General features: G+C 35.2%; 1 protein-coding gene across 6 annotated transcripts in view; it reads left to right on the top strand.

Moving 5' to 3' along the window:
* Nucleotides 1–679: 679 nt before the first annotated feature.
* LOC5572559 (endothelin-converting enzyme homolog) overlaps nt 680–22,185 on the top strand; it is a 129,878-nt gene continuing 108,372 nt past the window's right edge. Inside the window, exons 1-2 of one of the 6 annotated variants that reach the window (XM_021849955.1) lie at nt 680–764; nt 8,992–9,360. In XM_021849955.1, coding sequence (XP_021705647.1) covers nt 9,329–9,360 — 32 coding nt within the window. In that variant the 5' untranslated portion in view covers nt 680–764; nt 8,992–9,328. Of the gene's footprint in view, nt 907–1,045; nt 1,124–8,991; nt 9,361–22,185 lie in introns of those variants that run through there. The other 5 variants (XM_001654022.2, XM_021849953.1, XM_021849951.1 and 2 more) reach the window with 5 other exon arrangements.

The following is a 22,185-nucleotide window of genomic DNA, read 5'->3' as shown; positions in this document are numbered from 1 at the left end:
AAATTCTACTTTAATTCATACCAACACGCTGTTCGTAGTATGTTTGAAAGGTGTATTTAGTAAAGCAAAATGTGGCATTTACTACCGATAATGTAGTAAACTCATCTTTAATGCATTCTATTCATAATATGAATAAATCGCCCATTGTCTTTTGTATGCACGAAGTACTGCACAAAATTACTTTGAATAAAACTTTTTTAGAATATGAGAAAATAAAGCCGAACAAGTATAACTAGTCTTCTCTAGAATTCAACTGCCCTTGTGTTGAATTTCTTAGACTTCGCGTTTTTTTGTACTGCTTTATTGATTTAACTTCTGAATTTTTGTTATATGAAAAAAAAGTAAATTTAAAAAGAAAGTAACTCATCACTGCCATTAATTGATCCCCTTCGAATCAGAATCGTAATCCCTATATAGATTAGGATGTGGGTCGAACTCTCGCACACGATCCGGAGAAGATCGTGCAAAGTTTGCGCAGATGAGAAACTGAGCGAGCGGTGTTTCAGCAAAAAACGTCTGCGAGTAAACGCAGCATTTTGCAGCGTAAGATGTAGACTATAAACACGCTGGGTCTCAGTCGTCGTTGTCGTCGACTTCAACATCATCATCATCGCCATCCATTCGTTTTGTTTGCCTGTTTGAGAAGCAGTGTTTTCTGCTGCCCGTGGTATAAAACTGTGCAACAGCCAACGTGAATGTTTAGTTCTTCCGTAGCCGACCCAGTAGATGGTCGAGCTTTTTCCCCCCGACCGTCCGTTCCGATTGTTGGTTGATTGTCGTGATTATCACTTTGAGTATCACTTGGCTTCGTGATACTTTCGGTGGCTGCTCTCTCTCTCGTTCTGTTGCTGGTGATTGAGGGGGAAAATGTGTGCTTGCTTATCATCGTGATGCGATTGTGATCAGGTGTTTCGTCGATGGCGATCCATGTGCCCATGATTTGGACTCCACAGTGATATGGACTTATTTTAAGCCGACGAAACTCGTTTTCGCAGAGCCCAGAAGATGATCCGGCCGAAGAAGAGACCCTGTGGTGATTTCTGATATCGTGTGAACTTGGCTGCAGATTTCGAAAGTTTGCCCACACCGGGAAAGACACATTTTTTGGGACGGTAAAGTGAATGTGAGCATAACGAATCATAAAAAGCTGGTCTCCAGCCCCGGTGATGTTACCTTCCATTAGCCTGACGGTTAATGTTGCAAATCTTTCACTTCTTCGGTGCTACTACGGTTCATCTACTTCAGGACACTAATGGGTTGCGTGTTGGCAGCATTGTGATTACTGATTAGCACGAGAAGTGCCTTATGGATCCATAAGCTGGACTGAACTTAACGGGCGCTCGGTGAAAATGGCTTTAAGTGCGAAGGCAGCGTTTCTCAATCCAAAGGGTTTGCTAATTACAAGCTGGTGTTACAGTTTTGACTAATGAATTTTATGTGATGTGAAGCTCAAACTGATAAGCGAAATTTTAATTGTAACCCAAAACATGTGTTGTTGAAGTGCGTGATATTTCAGTAAAATATAATCAATACATTATGGTTGCCTTATAGCCAGCATTGTGATTTGGCTTTGTTTTACTAGAAATTCTGATCGAGACACATTTTATCGGAGGTTAATACGAGTTGTAGGTACCATAAAACGGGGTAACTTTGATAGTGGGGGACTCACAACATACTAAACGAACTAATTTCATTTCTATTAATCAGTTAAGCAAAACGAATGCAAAAGTAAGGAGTATTAGTATGACACATCATATTAGAACCATTTTAGTTGGAAACAATAACATTTGGATATAAAGCTTCGAATATTAAAAATCAATGAGGTTTTACCATTTTTGAAACCGGTACAAACAATCTGTACTACAACAGTAATTTGATGAAATTTTAAAGAGTTCATTCGGTTTTCTTCGAAGTTTACTTTTTTTTTATTTCAAAAACGTTGGATTTATGTGGAATTCGATGTCGAAAATTTAATATCAATCGATATCTGTTCAGAAATCTTATTCCATACCAATTCATGCAGACTAATAATGGTGTTTGTCACGCATATTTGAAAACTTTTGTAGGCGATTTTTCTATAAATTCTATTATTTTATTAACAACATCTAATCCACGTTCTCTATTATTGTTCTTTAATTAAGTTCCAAGTACAATAATACCCAACAATAGTTTGGTTCCCGTTTTTCGTGTGTCTATATACCCATTATCAAAGTTACCCCGAACCAAAAATAGACTTTCAATTCAATGAAAAATTATCAGTCCATTTTAAATGAATCGTTATGCAATCGTTTAACTACAATCGATAATGAGGGTGCCAGTACTTGTTTTAAAAATATAAAATAAAAATCTTTCAAATCGAATGCGAAATTTTTCTTCCAAAAAACTATCAAAGTTCCCCCGTTTTACGTTGCAAGTGATTGTAATGTCCTGAGCGAAAAGCATGAGGCAACAATTATTTACTCTTGATCTTTGACTGACAAACTTAGTTATTATTATTAATCTGAATGAAGAAACTAAGAGACAACATGATTCTCAAATTTCTTGAAATTTTTAGCGATTTTTTCCAAACTGAAAAAAGAAAATATATAAATTAAAAAAAAATTCGTTGTTATTTTTAACTGTGCCGTTGAATGTCATGAACACCACGGGGCTTTGACAATTGAATAATTTTTAATTTTGTTTTTTTAGCGATCGTTGTTGGTTATTGGTTTCATAGAGTAGCTAATTTGAGAGTGTCCTAAAAACTGCACTTCATCAGATTTTTGTAAAAATATTAAAAATCAATGAGGTTTTACCATTTTTGAAACCGGTACAAACAATCTGTACTACAACAGTAATTTGATGAAATTTTAAAGAGTTCATTCGGTTTTCTTCGAAGTTTACTTTTTTTTTATTTCAAAAACGTTGGATTTATGTGGAATTCGATGTCGAAAATTTAATATCAAGCGATATCTGTTCAGAAATCTTATTCCATACCAATTCATGCAGACTAATAATGGTGTTTGTCACGCATATTTGAAAACTTTTGTAGGCGATTTTTCTATAAATTCTATTATTTTATTAACAACATCTAATCCACGTTCTCTATTATTGTTCTTTAATTAAGTTCCAAGTACAATAATACCCAACAATAGTTTGGTTCCCGTTTTTCGTGTGTCTATATACCCATTATCAAAGTTACCCCGAACCAAAAATAGACTTTCAATTCAATGAAAAATTATCAGTCCATTTTAAATGAATCGTTATGCAATCGTTTAACTACAATCGATAATGAGGGTGCCAGTACTTGTTTTAAAAATATAAAATAAAAATCTTTCAAATCGAATGCGAAATTTTTCTTCCAAAAAACTATCAAAGTTCCCCCGTTTTACGTTGCAAGTGATTGTAATGTCCTGAGTGAAAAGCATGAGGCAACAATTATTTACTCTTGATCTTTGACTGACAAACTTAGTTATTATTATTAATCTGAATGAAGAAACTAAGAGACAACATGATTCTCAAATTTCTTGAAATTTTTAGCGATTTTTTCCAAACTGAAAAAAGAAAATATATAAATTAAAAAAAAATTCGTTGTTATTTTTAACTGTGCCGTTGAATGTCATGAACACCACGGGGCTTTGACAATTGAATAATTTTTAATTTTGTTTTTTTTAGCGATCGTTGTTGGTTATTGGTTTCATAGAGTAGCTAATTTGAGAGTGTCCTAAAAACTGCACTTCATCAGATTTTTGTAAATGCGGATGAACTTTGTTTGATGACATTGATGTTTCCGTGTGATAAAAAAGAAACTGTTTAATTCTATTGGTTTAGAAATTTTGAATTTAAGAACATTTATCCAAATTGGATAAGACGCATGATGATTATTGAAAAAATTCAAATACATACCATAACAATTTTGGGAAAATACTGCCACTATATGGCAACACATAGAATCATAAAAATGCACAATACTTAGAATCATAAAAAATGACTATAAGATCGACCCAGCTATTGTTGAACTATTCGGTATGTATCCAACACTGTAACAGAACAGCCCATGTCAAAGATGTCAGGCAGTCAGAGTTTGGATTTTGATCCGAATAAGCCGAATGACCCATATTCGGAGAGTGTAACAGTTAGTGAACCATAGAAGTTCGTGGCACTTCTCAATCGGAGAGCCCTATGAATGTTATTCACTCTCTAGCATGGTACGTTACGAGAGAGCGTTCAAGAGCATTAAGTCTCATAGACGACAACAATATCGAGACATTCGAGAGATGTATATTCTGCTCTAAATTGGTAAGAACTTGGATCAAATAACATCCCTTTGGTCGCAAACATTGCACAGAAAAGGGAACATTTTCGCTTATGTTTCTTGATCAGAATGAGAGAGTGTCAGCGAATGTGGTGACGCTTAGTGATCGGCACCTAACAGAGGATAGTGTGTGTCTTTTTTTTCTCTACCTTAACTTATCATCCTCCACGAACGCTAACAGTCATGCGTGTTGTGTGAATGCGGGCGCATAAAAGAGATAAAATTATGGCTCGTGTGTCAATGATCGTCAAATCGTCCAAAGCCTGCAGTCAGTCTAACTTCTTTAACACTTCTAGCATTTAAGCTGTAACGGTGTGATGCTGATTCCATAAACAGAGGCGACTTTGTAGTTGAAGAAATGCCTTTCAACATTTCAACATTAATTCAAAGACTGTAATTAGTCATTAAGTTTTAGTCTGTGCGATGTAAAAATATCAAAGACTGTAGACAAATAAAAAAATAAAAATGAAAAAAAAAACATTACTTGACTACATTATGCATTGCAAATTTGTATATCAAGCACTGTATTTTCAAAAAAAATATGATTTTCAATTAATTACAACTTTTTTGCTCTAAAACTATAAACTTTGGTTAAGCTTTTGAAAATCTCAGCATAGATTTTCTTGAAGGAACATCATTTTACAATTAACCAATAGACCGTTGGGAAAAACGACATAGATCCATATTCACGAAAATTCGTACTTTCATGTCGATACCAAACGAAATGAATGACACGGAATGTCATGTACTGTCAAAGATGAAACGAAACGAAATTTTAATATGTTTGTGAAACTCGATACCGAACCTACTAGGCACTAGGTATCAAAATTAAAATTTCCAGTTGCTTAGTTCGACTCATTTGTAATAACTTCCGGAAAGGCATGAAAAACCATATTCGTTTTTTTTTATATCCAAGATATCTTCCTTCTGTAGCCCCCGCTAATTTGGACGGTACCTTATACACAGAAAAAAATCCGTTCTCGTATCCGTGAACAGCAGACGTGAACAACCAAAAATACACCGTGAACTAGATCATGTTTATGCGTAAACATGATGGTAGTTCATGGTGTATTTTTGACAGTTCACGTTTTCCAGAACTCTTTTTTGAGCGTGTGCAAACCATCGAGGCTCATTTTTAACCCGCATAGGCCTGAGTGAAAGCAAAAATTCTGAAACCCTCACCGCTCAGCGAATTCTTAATGGATTCAAATGATTTTTTGTCAGTATACTGACACACATATCTAGTTTCTAGAAGTGGACAGAGGAATGCAGAAATATTCCTGTGGTCGGAGTTATTCCGGTGGATCACTGGGTCAGGTCGGGTGAGAAGGCTACTGTGCGTTTGTGCCCCTGGAGGTAGGCAAATTTCAAGTCACAGATAATTTCTGGAATCAGTTATAATGTGTCCACTACATGACGGAATTTTAAGAAAATTGCATCATTGTAAACCTTTTGTGAAACGATTGAATTGGATAACTATGAGTTTTGCATTTGATAAATCCTACAAATGATCATTTTTGGGTCCCGGGACGCTTCAAACTTACGATAAAGTGGCCAATTTGTATCTGAACATTTGTTCCAAGCTTATGGGAACGCATTTTAAGTTACAATTATGTTTGATTTCTACTTTTCTAAAATTGAAACGGTTTAGTATCCAACAAATCTATAGCCGGTTCTTCTGGGTATTACGTCCGAATGGCCTTATCCGGTATATTTTAAACGGTGCATAACTCTTCATTTATAATGTTGAACATCAGATCTTAATTATTTATGCAAATTAACCCTCTAATACCCAATTTTTTTATTTTCGATCTAAATATCATTTTCAGCTATCTAAAATCGTTCTAAACACGTTTTAGGCAATGATTTATTTTGATTTGCACATCTATGAATTTTGGTTTTTGATTTTTATAATTTTTATTTTTGAACATCCCTATCCTTTTTCATTTTTTCCTGAAGCCTCTTCTAGTTGCTGATTTTTGGCAATAATAAAAATTCGAGTTTTTACGGTTCTTTAAAAAATAATAAATTATGAACATTTTTCTGGAAATATTTTTATTTTCCGTGTAATTAATGGAAAAACAGGTTTGAAATTATTGTAATGCCACAAAGCTTTTCTCCTGCTATAGGTTGATAGTAGAAAAATATTAAAGGTACGACTTTTTATATTACACGCTTAATAAACCGCAGGCTTTTGTAGGTTATATAGGAATACAATTTTTCAAACAATTTTCAAAAATACAAAAAAGTTTCAAAAGTCATAAAAACTTTCTCATATACGTGTTATGAGTCAAGGTTTAAGCCAAAAATAAAAAGGTTTTGATTTCCGAGCTACAAAAAAATACACAAAATTCCAAAGTGTACCCCGTCTAAAGGCGGGGTTGGGTATTAGAGGCTTAAAATGATTGTCATTGCAAATAAATAAAGGTAACTTGGCATGTCCCAAAAAATAGCCCTTTTTCACCCGACTTGACCCAGTAACCCACTAGAATAACTCCGGCCACGGAAGTATTTCCGTGGTCCTCTGGCCACTTCTAGAAACTAGATATGTGGGCCAGTGAACTGACAAAAAAATCATTTGAATCCATTAAGAATTCTCTGAGCGGTGAGGGTTTCAGTATTTTTGCTTTCACCCCGCTGAAGACATCGACTCGATTTGAAGCAATCGCGCACTTTTGTTAGCATTTCCGCACTTGTAAAAACTTTTGCGATAGTCCAGTGGTGAAAGAAATGCGCAATATTATTTTGAATTAATTTGTCTGCTAAATATTCCACGGAATTCCGTTTTGTTTTGTTAGTTATGGAAATTTTTTGGTGAAATCTTTTGAATTTAACGATACGAAGCGAAATTGGACAGCATACATTTTTTTCTGCGCTTAGATTTTACATCTATTCTTCAAAATAATTGTATAGATTTGAATGAAAATATTTCGCTTAGCTTTATGGTGTCCTCCCCTCCAAGGGAGAGAATTTATGTACATAATTCAATATATCATTGAAAAAACAACTTTTTCTTGTCTATGGATTCAAAAATCAAATTAGCTTTATGGTGTCCTCCCTCCGGATTGATGTACAAAATTCAATATATCATTGAAAAATCAACTTTTTTGCCTATAAATTCAATAATCAAAAGCTGAATTCCTATGAAATATAATGTTGAAGATGTAATCAAGTGAAAATATGTCCATTAAGGGGACACGGGAGACCGTGTTATTTTCCCTATCTTTCGTCTCACTCTAACAATAATCATCAAAACTTTGTGGACGCAAATCTCGAGTTTTAGTGAACCGATGAAGCTGAAAATTTATCAGGTTGTGCACTACATATATAGAATCATAGTGATACATTTTCACATCGATATATGGAGTGGTTCTTGGGATTTGCTTCTTGAAATGGATAGGGTGATTATGATGACGTCCCGTGCGGCCTTAAAACACGCAAAGATATTAAAAGAAAAGCAAAAGTTTATAGTTTTAGTTCAAACAAGTTTAAATTCACTTCTCATTTCAGATTATTAATTTGGGTTTAAGGACAAAATTTCGAAAGACAAATCGTCGAATGCCTAAACGTCGAATATGTTGAATCGCAAAACGTCGAAAGAGACAAAACCTCGAAATATTAAGGGGGCAGGATCCGTCAATGATTTTGGAATTTTCAAAAGCAGTTTTTTCGTTCAAAATCAAGAAAATTTACAGGAAAATGTGTTCACTGTATTCTGTTCTCTAACCGAAACACATTTTCATCGAACAATTTTTAGTAACGAACAGAAAAACTGCTTTTGGAGTTTCGATGATGACGATGATTACGATGACGGAGCGTTGATCGTTAATTCTTTCGGGAGAAAATCATTCTTCTTTCGACGTAATGTCCGTTCAACGTTTTGTCCTTTCGACATTTTGGCATTCGGCGTTTTGGAATTCAACATTTAGTCTTTCGACTTAAATTTGAATGGCGCAGTTCAGCCAAGCCAAGTGTTGTATAGTCATAGAAACCATAGGAAGCAGGATTCTTGACACTTTGAAAACACTTCGGCAGAGGTTTTTTTAAGCTACTGAGCGCATGGTTGGTTACAATATGTGTCATATTGAAGATGTCTGTTCAACAAAATTCCGTACTGAGATTTTAGGAAGCAAAACTAGAATCGATCAGATAATAAACTCATGGTACGAAGATAGTGTTGATAGACTCACTCTTAAATCTGATTTTATGAGCTCTCTCTCATTTGAGATCTGCTTAGATAATCTCATATTTGAAATTTTCATGAAAAATCACTCAATCGGTAAAAAATGGAAATTTTAGTTTTTCACAACACTTGGTAAAGAAAGCCAAATTTATGATGATCTAATAGAGTTAGTATTCAATTATTTACCCAGTCATTTGATATTTTTTCTATATAACTCAAGGAAAACCAATTCAAATTGGATGAGGGATGTAGTATCCTAACTAATGACTGATCTGAGGAACCACTTTCCACCAAAACTACGATTGTAAGCCATCGCGTGATTGAGAACCGCTGTAATAACCAGTAATCGCATGTGTGTTACTTTCTCTGCCATCCTCGCGAGCGCCCAAAGACGGACCTTCGAAAACGAAGTGCGTGAAATTGATAGTGTGTGTTGTTTTTTGAACCACGCCGCCGCGGAATAATTAGTATGAATTACTTACTGATGGGACCGATCTGATTGACTGTTTTGCAGGAAACTTCATTGATGATGACATAGGGAAACAGGAAGGGAAGCTCGCGAAATCGATTTCTGTTCCGTGTACGAAAAGAGAAGGAAACCTCGGCGCAGTAGTGAAGTGTGGAACAGTGTGGATTGGATGAATAGAAATTAGCATTGTTTAGAGCTAGTGAAAATTACCCATTCAAAGGTGGAGAGAAAGAAACCCAAACCCAACAACTTTTTTTTTGTGAGTGAGTGAATCCAGTGAAGTGTTAAGTAACAGCCAGTAGTAACTACACAGTTGATCGGCAAACCAGCAGCAGCAGCAGCACGCGGTGGTGGGTTTCTCTTTTTCCCCCGTGCCGCCGATATGACCAGCACAACAATGCAAACCGTAATCAAGTACGTATATCTCAGGCGGCTTAGCATGGGCAGCCTATTTGATGCATCTGTAAAAAAATTAAAATGCTCTATAGAAAATAAAAAAAACTGCTCCATAATAAAAGCATTAAATGTGTAACTATTGAATGAATGAAATGGTATCACAAACAACTGCAGTGGTAACGGTAATATAACAAATTTCTGACTGGATTCTTCTATTCTAAGATTTTAAATGATTAGATAGATGTTTAACTATTGTCGTTAAGTCTGTATTCATCTCTAAACATGAACGTTCAATTGTTTCATGATGTCATTAGTTCACTAAATCATTAAGGCGACACGGGAGACCGTGTTATTTTCCCTATCTTTCGTCTCACTCTAGCAATAATCATCAAAACTTTGTGGAAGCAAATCTCGAGTTTTAGTGAACCGATGAAGCTAAGGATGTATTGGCTTGTGCACTACATATATAGAATCATAGTGATACATTTTCGCATCGATATATGGAGTGGTTCTTGGGATTTGCTTCTTGAAATGGATAGGGTGATTATGATGACGTCCCGTGCGGCCTTAAGGCTCAAGAATCCATCATTAAATCATCAGCAATCATCGAAAACTAAAAACCAGTTTTTTCGTTCAAATTCAAAGAAATCCTTATGAAAATCTATCATTGAATTACAGATAGTAGGTGCAATTCAATGATAGATTTCATGAACATTGCTTTGATTTTGAGCGAAAAAACTGGTTTTGAAAATTTGAAAAACGATGATGGTTATTTTCTTTTTAAGGACTTCAGACCAAACTACAGTGAAACCTCCATGAATCGATGTTCCATAATTCAATATCGACTCGTGGAACCACACTAAAACAAAATTTCATGGTTACTATGGTGGTCTCCTTGAAAAGATTCCCAAAGCATTTCCGTTCCATTAATCGAGTCTTGATTGAGCTGGTGGCTGATATATTGAATGAACATAACGATGTTACGGGGAATTGTTTTTTGGCTAAATAAAAAGAAATTTTTTCAAGTCTTAGATGATCAAGTAGATTGAAGGATTTGAGCTCCAATACAATTTGGAGCATCTACAATATTTTGTAGAAAATGTAATGTTCGATGAAGTTGTTCCCAAATTTATATTTATATACATAACAATTTTCAAACATTTTTCATTTTTTTTTATTTGAAAAAAGTTACAAAAGAGTTAACTAAATTAAACTTGAAAGAAGACAAAATATCCTGGTAGAAACTTTTCTGCCAATAAGCCAGTCGACACAGGCCCAGATTTGGGGGGGTGCCGAGGGGGAAAATGCCCCGGGCCCCCCGATTAAGGGGGCCCCCCGAGGAAGAAAAATTTAAAACAAAAACATTTTGAAATACCTTTCAATATTTTCTTCTTAGACATTTGAAAATAACTAAAACGTTTCAGCCAACTTTCCAATTGTTTTTCTTCGCCAAATATCTGAATCTCACAGTATGATTTTGATCAATTAATATACACACTTAATCTGTTCGGTGAAAATAACTGGGGTTTTGAACTACTGAAAAAGTCAGTAAACTAAGAAAAAATGTCAGAAATCGAAAAACAGAGTTTTTTCACTAAAATTTTGCAGAGAGCTTTTTTTTTATAACATATATCGATAAAAAATAAAACATGGTGAAATTTGCTTTTCAATTACGCGTGGCGACAGTTTTCATTTTACTGACTTTTTCAGTAGTTCCAAAACCCAGTAAAATTTTACCGACCCCAGTAATTTAATCTGAGTATGTATAAAAAAAATATGAATGTTGAGCCAAAATCTTCAAAATTCTTCTCTAATTAGTTTAAAACAATATATTGGAATTTAAAATGCGCTCAACGGTTTTGCATGATCCTAAAAAAGTACGGCTAAACCTGTAAATCACTGTTCAATTCAAAGATTTTTTTGAGCTCTAATCAGAACTTTAAACTTTAAACATATTTGCAATTCTATCAGAAACTTGAAGTGTAAGAGGAATTCTTTTTTAAATATATATTCTTAAATATCTATTCTATTTTGTATGCCATACTTGATGAAGTTTTCTTTGAATCCATTATAAGCTTAGCTTTGCTTCAGTAATTCATGGAATATACATACGATGTTCATTCTTCTTCTTCTTTCTGGCGTTACGTCCCCACTGGGACAAAGCCTGCTTCTCAGCTTAGTGTTCTTATGAGCCCTTCCACAGTTATTAACTGAGAGCTTACTATGCCAATGACCATTTTTGCATGTGTATATCGTGTGGCAGGTACGAAGATACTCTATGCCCTGGGAAGTCGAGAAAATTTCCAACCCGAAAAGATCCTCGACCGGTGGGATTCGAACCCACAACCCTCAGCTTGGTCATGCTGAATAGCTGCGCGTTTACCGCTACGGCTATCTGGGCCCCAACGATGTTCATACAAATTGTTAAAGTTTAGGGAACTGTATAACAGATTTTAACGAATCGACTGACCTGAAATTTGAATTACATCTAATAAATAACTTGAAATTAAATTCATGGGAAATTGATCAAATTCTGTTCAAGATTAAAATGAATACTATTTTGAAAAAAGTGCCAGAAAATTTAAATTGGAGTGTTTTTGATTTGATTTGATATTTAGAAGTAAGCATGCTTTTGCCATATTTTTCACTTAGATGAAATGAAAAACTTGGTAGAAGATTATACTTATCGTAAATTGATTGTTTCCAAAATATCTGAGTATCAAAATATGGATTTTTACGGCATAATGTTTAAAAACTTAAAAACTTAGACGCTTTTGTATGGAATTTGATAATTTATTCACAGTTTCAATCTGAAGTTATTTCCAACATACAGTTCAAACTTCCGGTCAATCGGTTTGCTACAAGCAGAGGTTTCCAAACTTGATAATTTTGTATGAAAATCAGCCTAAAGTACACACTTTATTCTTGCCAGTACTGTAAATACTTTTTCTCCAAACGGAGACAAACTTTTTTTTACTATTTCGTTTATTTGAGGCTCAATCGCTTTTAACGCTTAAGGAACCGAAATTAATGTTTAGTGTATACAATTCATTGACTTTTGCAGTATAACTTTAATATGGGATGGAGCCACGGTACTCGTGGCAACTCGAGGTTAATGGTCACAATTTTTTAAGGAAGAACATGGTAGGGATTGGGATCAGGGTCCTCTGCTGCTCATCCGGGAGGTACATATATCGTGGTAGCCCGATTTTCTGATGGCGTTGGTAACGGAGACAAATTGGAAATTTGTAGTAAATGGAATCAAAAAGAGCTTTGGACTGTAACGGCTTTGTAGATGTTTAGCAAAACGTGCTGAATTTTATATAAAAGGGCCTTCTTTATGAGATCAGACCCGGGCCCCCCGAAGGCCAAATCCGGCACTGAGTCGACAGTATATCGACAAGGAAGAGGAAATGAGTTTTCATGTATGATTATTTAATTTGCAAAATCACTTTCACTTGCAATCTTTCACTTTTCACAAATTAGAAAAATTGTTATTTTACCGATGCCACTGATATAATTCATGGACAAATTTTGTTTTTATATTGTACATGACGTAAATTATAAAGGTACACCGCTTAATTTACCATTGAGCAGTTTTTGATTTTCTATGGAGGCATTGTCATTTTATTTATTTCACAAAAACTTTTCACCCTCAGCTTGACCCGGCTCTGCGCCGCTGTTTTACTTTAATCGCATTCATATTCATACTCATTTATTCATATTCATATGGGAGGTAGGTAATTGGCAAAACGTAAACTGTGGTGTTCTGATAAGGTGTTGTGGTGATGGTAGGGAAGATCGCCCAGCGAAATGGTAATGGACGTGGACGTAAATCCGGTATACCAGTCAGCCTACAGTACGATCTCAACTTGGATGATTTAGTTTTTTCATTTCCCTAGTATAGATCCACCAGAGTCACCCAACGACTCAACGTTGATGGTTTAATTGCTTGTTTTGAACCATTTTAGCAATACCTGTGGAACCAGTTCGCAATGCACGTTGAATTCAGTAGTGCGATCATACAGACTCTCGGTATCATTAACTCAAAATAATCGTACTTTACTACCGGATGCTGTTTGCGACTGATGTACTGTATCGTTCGTAATTTACTGCGAAAGAGTTTTGGTAGCTTTGCTAACGTGCACATGTTCTCTTATAACTAAATGAATTTATGTAGGTAATCATATTCATATAATGGCATCACTATGAGTAAACTTTGAAACGCATCATGTCCGTTAAATTCACATGTAATAGTAGAATGTACAATTTTGCAGTATACAATGGGATTCTTTTTATTTTTGAAATTATAGTTAACTCTCCATTATTCGATATTTCGTATCTCGATATCGAGTTAGAGAACCATAGTAAACGTTGGTTTTCATGGCTACCATGATGATCCCTTGAATGGTATTTGCACTGGTTTTGTGTTCTATAAATCGATACCATCCTAACTCAATGATTCCTTCAATATCAAGTTATGGACAGTTGACTGCTTTTAAGGCATTTAAGATAACTCTAGTATTTCTAAGTTTATCTACATTTAGCTACAGATTTTGTATTTTTCTTCGAAAGACAAAAATTTTGAATTATATACATGCAAACGGGGCCCAGATAGCCGTAGCGGTAAACGCGCAGCTATTCAGCAAGACCAAGCTGAGGGTCGTGGGTTCGAATCCCACCGGTCGAGGATCTTTTCGGGTTGGAAATTTTCTCGACTTCCCAGGGCATAGAGTATCTTCGTACCTGCCACACGATATACGCATGCAAAAATGGTCATTGGCACAGTAACCTCTCAGTTAATAACTGTGGAAGTGCTCATAAGAACACTAAGCTGAGAAGCAGGCTCTGTCCCAGTGGGGACGTAATGCCAGAAAGAAGAAGAAGACATGCAAACGTCGACACGTTTTACATAGCCACTTCTGAGGTTTTGAATATTGAACTTTAAAATTGAAGATTTTCAACCAAATAAAATATATATTCATGTTAAAAAATTGTGTATTTTTAAGAGTGTGTACCATAAAATGGGATATCTTTTATACTGTGGGTAACTCTGATAGTACAGGACCCATAGCATACTAAACGTAATATAGGATTTCAGTTAATCAATTAAGAAACACGTTATGTCCAAGCCAGCAGATTATGGAAACTGAATGTCGTCGTCCCGCTCGAGTTCAGTATTTCGGTTATATTTTGATAATCGGAAGGTTTGGAAATATTCCATCGGTGAAATTTTCATTTTTTCCACTTTTTAGCTATTTGTTCATATGAAGTTCATAGGATTTTCCTACGCACCACTTTTTATATCGACATTCTGCAATTTTGTCCAAACTGCAATGATGTAAAACAGTAGTTGGGTGTGAATTACTTGAATCGATTCATCCCTAGTTTCATAAGTGATAGGGAAGAATAAATTTGGAGTACTCTTGAACTTTGTTATTTGGGAACAAAATATTCTCGTATAAAAAGGGAAAAAAATTGTTTGAAGCGTATCAATATCTGGGTTTGATTGTGTTCGTTCCCTGTCTTTCTTTTTCCCCTTCAAATTGTCCTCTTCTCGTCGTGTCTCCCACAAACCGTTTCTGTTTAGTTTCATTACAGATCTGGACATCCTGTCCCTTCAAGCTTCATCAGCTTAGTAGTCTAAGTAGCTTAAGAAATTCCAAAAAATCCTTTCCTTCCCTGTTTCAAATGTATCCACTAACCTTAAAACTTCCTCAAACTAACATAGTTTTTAAAATAAGTTCAAATTTCAGAATGTAAATAATGTAAAAAAAGAAAAGATTTCGGCTCTGTTATGCCCTACGGCGCCTGAGCCTGCCAAATAAACGAGATAAGCAAAAAAAAAGGGAAAAGACCCGTGGTTTCTGATAAGTTATGATGGACCATGAGATTAAGATAAGTATTTTAAACCTCCTACAGGCCTTCAGAACATACAGAAATTTTTGCCATAATCTACACAGGTCATTATTTATGGATTTTGCAATTCCGTTGTTTAATCAATAAACTTTTCATTGAGAAGTTGATCAACATAACGGCCTACTTTTCCTACCAAAAGAAACAGTGCTTCTTTTCAGAACTTTTTTAGGTGCTGAAAAGTAGCACTTTTCAGTTCTGTTTTAGTAGGCGTCAACCGAATAACCCAGTCTCTTCATGCCATGCTTATTCTGCGCGGCGTGTGAGTCGAGAGGAGCTGTTCTCACCTCGGGTGACGTGAGCGACTTATTAGACAACACTGTCATCCTAATTTGGTAAAAAATCTAAGATTTTATTAACATTTTGTTAATAACATATTACATTTCATTTGCCGTAGCAGTTCAGATTTTTTACAGGTGAGTTGATTTCACCTGCTTATAAGAGAAAAAAACGCTTCGAATATACTTAACCTAACTTAATCTAAACATATAACTTTTGTCTGAAACTATTGATTATTTTATTTGACATTTGTTCCAATGTTTCAACATTGGATATTATATGTAACTCATTGGTACTATACCAGGGAGGAAGCCTCAGAATCATTTTCAAAATTTTATTTTGAATTCTCTGCAGAGCTTTCTTCCTGGTATTACAACAGCTAGTCCATATTGGTACAGCATACAACATGGCTGGCCTGAAAATTTGTTTGAATATCAAAAGCTTGTTCTTAAGACAAAGTTTTGATTTTCTATTAATAAGGGGATAGAGACATTTTACATATTTGTTACATTTGGCTTGAATGCCCTCAATGTGATTTTTGAAAGTTAAATTCTTATCTAGCATGAGCCCTAGATACTTAACTTCATCTGACCAATTTATTGGAACCCCTCTCATCGTGACAACATGTCTACTTGAAAGTTTCAAATAAAGAGCTTTTGGTTTATGTGGGAATATTATTAGTTGAGTTTTGAAAGCATTAGGAGAAATCTTTCATTTTTGCAAGTATGAAGAAAAAAATATCCAAACTTTTTTGCAATCGACTACAGATGACACGCAGGCTTCGTCCTTTGGCGGAGAGGCCTGTGTCATCCGCAAACAAAGATTTTTGACATCCCTGAGGTAACTCAGGTAAGTCAGATGTGAAAATATTGTATAATATTGGTCCCAAAATGCTGCCTTGGAGAACACCAGCTCTTACAGGAAGTCTTTCAGATCTGGAGTTCTGATAATTAACCTGAAGTGTACGATTTGACAGATAACTTTGAATTATTCTAACAATGTATGTTGGAAAATTAAAGTTTTTCAATTTTACAATCAAACCTTCATGCCAAACACTGTCGAATGCTTTTTCTATGTCTAGAAAAGCAAGACCAGTAGAATAGCCTTCAGATTCGTTGGAACGGATCAAATTTGTTACACGTAAAAGTTGATGAGTGGTCGAATGTCCATGGCGGAATCCGAACTGTTCATTGGCAAAAATTGAATTTTCGTTGATGTGGGCCATCATTCTGTTCAAATGACGTGAGCGACTAATGTTAATCAAATGGAAGCGAGTCGACACCTCAGCGACTCGTCTTACATGCCGCACAGAATAAGTACAATTTCATCTGATTCTTGGGTTTATTCTACGACTGGCGTGAGGTGAGAATTGTCGGTGTCGTAGAGCGAGGTGACAATTCTCGACTCGAGTGAAGTGACTTTTCATTTGGTTTACACGGCGAGTCACTTCACTAGAGTCTACATCTGTTGTGCGACACAGGTTGGCGATTCTGATATGAGATTGGATCGTCCAGCATTTGTAGTCAGCTAGCGGAATTTGGGGCAAGTGTGCCACCTTAAGCAAATTGATCTCTAACTTTGTCTAAAGCTTATAAAATCCACCAATTTAGCCTCATGATGTTAGTTTCACATCTTTTCATAACCACTATGCCATTTAAAAAGAAAATAATTTAAAAAAATATTAGTTTTGGAGCATCTCAAATATCATCCAAAACAACCCATTTTTCGACACTATGGGGCAAGTGTGCCACCCATATGGGGCAAGACGGCCACCGAATGAACATCGCATGTAATTCTACTTGCAATGAAATTTTCTTTATTTTCTTTTAATATTACTTACAAAGCAGACGCTAATCGATAGTTTAAAAAATAATTTTAAGTTTACCGTAATAAGGGGAGGTTCAAAACATGCGTAACTCCCTATTACTCAATTCGAATAACTAAAATGGTTATTTTTGTATCCATTTAATACAATATATGTATTACTCTAATATCACGGCGAATATGTATAATATTAAACTAGATCAGCACTAAATAACGGTAAAATATTGATGAAGTTATATAAAACGGTACTCAATAAGCCGAAAAGCATGTTATCATTGAATATTTTGAGAAAAATACTTCAGAAACTACTACTGGTGCCTCATTTTGGTTTATTATTATGATTTTGTTGATGACGTTTACATTTTTATAAATTTCATTCCAACAATTTTTGCTAACCAAATAGGAGGCACACTTGCCCCAATAAGTATACATTTTAACCAAACTGGATTTCGTATGTAAAACTAAATAATTATTTCGTTCAAATGCCACAATAGCTTACACATTTGAATAGTTTTACGATGTACAGAACGTTAGAAAAATCTGGTAATAATTTACCCTCCACCATGCTATTTTGAAACAACGAAATCTTATAAAAAATCACTCAAATTTGGTTGTCTTTGCACAAGTCGATGTAAATACGTGAAAAATAGAGCAATTTTCATCATATTTTGATCATTGTATTGTGAATTATAAGAGAACATATTGTTAAGCTCAAAGAGTAAATAAATATTATAGTTTTTTATAAAAAGCAGGGGTGGCACACTTGCACCAAAGTCCGCTACTGTCTGTGCTGTCTTACCTGTTCATTCTTCCAATAGGGAATATAGATATGCATGATACCGATGTTAACGAGAAAATTTGTGACATTCCTTCTTTGAAAATAGGTTATCGGTCATTTAGTGTATTTTATATGTTCGAAACTGTAGATCTCTATAGATCCGTTGTCACCAAAGTGCGGCCAAAGTTTATGCTTGTATTTTTTTTAAACTGATAACTCCCGCTTATTGTTTCTCCAGGAAGCTGTTTTACTCCTTAACTTATCGAAAATGGTATAGGGAGAAAATATCGAAAGACAAAACGTCAAATCTTAAAACATCGAATTATTTTTTTCGGAATAAAACCATTCTTTCGAGGATTTTTTTTTTCCTTCCAACTTTCCCCTTTCGACATTCCCAGACAACCAGAAGTCGCATAACAGTTAACGAACAAAGTCGTTTATTTATACAAATTACATCACACCCGCACTACATGGTGAATGAAATCGTTTGATCGATGGGTTTCCTCGCATAAAACGTTATTTTCTGAGTTCATATGCACATTTTGTTTCGTCCCGTATACTCGTACAAAGTAAGTCGGATCAATCCGTAGCAGTTGTCAAATGAAATTTGTTATCATAAATTAAGTCGCAGAAGAGTACAGATTAGTTCGCAATAAAATCGATACACTCGCATTGCATGCTATTTTTCATCATATAAAAATGCACGTATATCGCCTACACTTATGTACGTATAAAGCCTTTTCGCACCATCTTATACGTGCAACTTTCCACATATAAGCATCGCATAACGCAAAAGGTGATTCCGTTATACGTACATTCTGGTTGTCTGGGTATTGGCGTTCGACTTTTTGGGATTCGACACTTTGTCACCCAACTGCCGAGAATATTGAACTAAATTATTACGAGAACTATCAAATTGCAGAAATAAAAATAGCTGAAAAACAGCTGCTGAGGATCACTGGTGTAGATATTTCATATAAATAGCAATACACCCATGTTTCACAAAATGTAACATGCATGTTTTTATCCCGATTAAGTTCCAAATTTGTTGCAAGAAGCCTTGTGTTCATTTGGGTGACGCCCCATTTTTCTTCTCTAGTTTATGACTAAAAAGGTACAATGAGGTTATAAGTAACTTGAGTTGCTTTTATGATTAATTTGTCATCAGGTCCTTCAGAAGAACCATTAGAATAGTGAGTCTGGATACATTATTTCATTTATTTTTTTTTACTTATTCCTCAATTTATGTTGCAGAAAGGCTGTACCCCTTACGCCTTTATGATTCAGAAGTGTAATATAGTAAAGAACTACTTGTTCACTACCTTGATGCAGTTTTGCATGGAAGGTTTCTTCTTGTCCGAATTTTCTTGTATTTTGCAACAAGAAGCATGTTCTGACCAAATATGAGCTCAGATATAAAAAAAATTCTCCTGCTTAATTGAATCGAAAGTGTGTACAATAAAATCCGGCTCCCTATGTATAAGGCATATTATGTATATTTTCTCTGGTTTTGATTATCAATAGGGTCGTAAATTCACGTCTCAATTTTAGTAACGAATGCTTAAGTTAAGGCGAAGTAGGCCGTCATTGAAATTAGTACGCGTCGTTGATGGTTGTTGCTAATTCATCTCACGATTTCGGATCAGAGAAAATCAGTTGTTTTTGCACTGACCCAGCTGAAAAGGTACCAGCATACTTTATGCATGTTAACGCGTACAGTGATACTTTTTCAAGTCAATATAAACTATCAAGACTGAGTTTTATCACTTTGAAATTGCAAGTAGCAAACTCATCATTGCTGACGGGCTACTTAGCCTTAAAGGCAGAAACACATTTTTACACAACTTTTAATTGTTTCTCGTTGATTTAAGTAAAAAAAAAACACATTTTCCGGTTTTCTAAGATTTTGTCACGCTTCTTGGTTTAAACTCAAGTTTCGGGTGTATTTTGTTTTCCGTATCCCTTACGAAATGTCAAATAGGAACAACCCCATTGTTAAAAAGTAAAATTCATGTGGCGTTTTTTATCGACTAAGTCAGTGGTTCCCAACCTTTTTAAAGCTGCGACCCCCTTCGAAGGCCTGCAACCATCGCGCGGACCCCTTAAAATGCATATTCTTGAAATGCAATGTAATGGAAGTCATCCAAAGATCTCATTATTAATCTGAAGATATTCGTACGCTATGTTTGAACCAGACGATTATAAAAATCAAATGAACATCATGTTTTTTTCTCGCTAGAGTTCAGTATTTGGGTTATATATTCATAATTGGAAAGTTTCAAAATATTCTATCGTTGAAATTTGGATTTTTTTTTTTAATTTTTAGCTATTTTTCACACTAAAACTTATGAAAACCCCATTTATCGATTCACCGATAGAATATTTTGAAACTTTCCGAATATGAAAATATAGACCGAAACTGCTTTCTAGCGTGAAAAAAAAACCGATGTACATTCAATATTTATAATCGTCTGGTTCAGACATAGCGTGATTCGTAGTAGGCAATCCAAAAGTCACGTCTGTAATCCACCAAAAATGAAACAAAAATCTTGCTATGATCATCAGAATCCAGTAAAAATCATGTCAAAAAAAAAATTCAGGAGGTTTGCTGAGTAATTTTCAAAAGCTTGTATATTTAAAGAAACTTTCTATTTGGCTTCTTAGCCAAATAACGATCTTTGGAAGAATTCACCAAATATCTCCAAAAAAAAATTGTCAATTATTGGTCAAGAATTTTCGTAGAAATCTTTGAAGGATAACTACTTGAAAACCATGATGATAGATTCGACTATATTTCGCCGATGGTCTTGGGGAAAATAGATTGTCGAATCGATTCAATTCCAACAATAATTTGTCCTGCATCTTCCGAGATTGTTTTTTAATGATCTCGCCAGAAATTTTGTGGAACTCTGGCAAGAATTAAGTCGAAATAATGCAAGAATTTTTCTAATGAACATCTCTAGTAGACTCACACTGTAATCTCAGTCAATGAGCTCTCTGGAAAGGAAAACATCATTCGAGTTGTGCCTTACAAATCTCACTATTGAGGCACCCACAAGTGTAAACTATCACAAACATGATAGATTCGCGAACAAACTTGGTGTGAGTAAGTTTGCACCCGTCTGCTCGTGCGAACATATCGCAAAAGGTTTGCGAACATTTACTCATGAGTGACCGAACAAAAAGTGATTTATTATTGTTTTGATAGACAAATCAATTGTGTATCTATCAAATCGACACGAAAACCAGAAAAGGGGGAATAGCCGAAGGAAGAATTCCCGAAAGCGTAATTGACTCATAACAGCTCCGAACACGTGAACGAATCACTTAAGCTTCGTTTGTTCGCGAGAACGACAGATGCGATTAATTCAGCACTCTGAGGCTCGCGAGCATTATGTTTTGTTTTTATTAATGTTCAGCAAACATGTTCGTTGTTTTCCATCACGGCTATTGAGCTTTTCATGCCAAACCCTATTATGCTCACAGTGACAAAAATAATACTGTCACAAAACCCGTCCAAATTTGTTATTTGTTATTCTACAAGACAAACAAGGAATCGTTGCTTGGTGCAAGAAAGCTTTTGAGAAACAATACAGACCAACAGATGAACCAGCTCAATAATTATTTTAGGATTGTTGAGTTGAATGGGCGAATACTACAGCTTAAACAATCTTAAGCATAAGATGTGAAAATTTGAGATTTTCTTAACAGTGAAAAAAAATCACGCAAAGCCGTTGATTGACCATTGACTAGTTCTTCACTCAAATCAGTAAGGTAAAATTTGGCTTTTATTCGCTTATCGACAGAATGACATTGAATAATCAGAAATTAGGTAAATGAAAAGAATGAAGTTTTGAAATAACAAAAGCCTGAACCCGCTAATCATAAACTTTTGTAAGTAAACGAAAGAGATTAATTTCACATTTATTCAGCAATAAAGAAAACCGACATTTATCCGCAATGGCTTCGCGGACCCCCTGAAAAGTCGTCACGACCCCCTAGGGGTCCGCGGACCACCGGTTGAGAAACCCTGGACTAAGTGAACG

Source organism: Aedes aegypti, chromosome 3 (assembly GCF_002204515.2).
Source record: "Aedes aegypti strain LVP_AGWG chromosome 3, AaegL5.0 Primary Assembly, whole genome shotgun sequence".
NCBI classification, from domain to species: Eukaryota; Metazoa; Arthropoda; class Insecta; order Diptera; family Culicidae; genus Aedes; species Aedes aegypti.
This window is presented reverse-complemented; position numbering and strand designations above follow the sequence as displayed.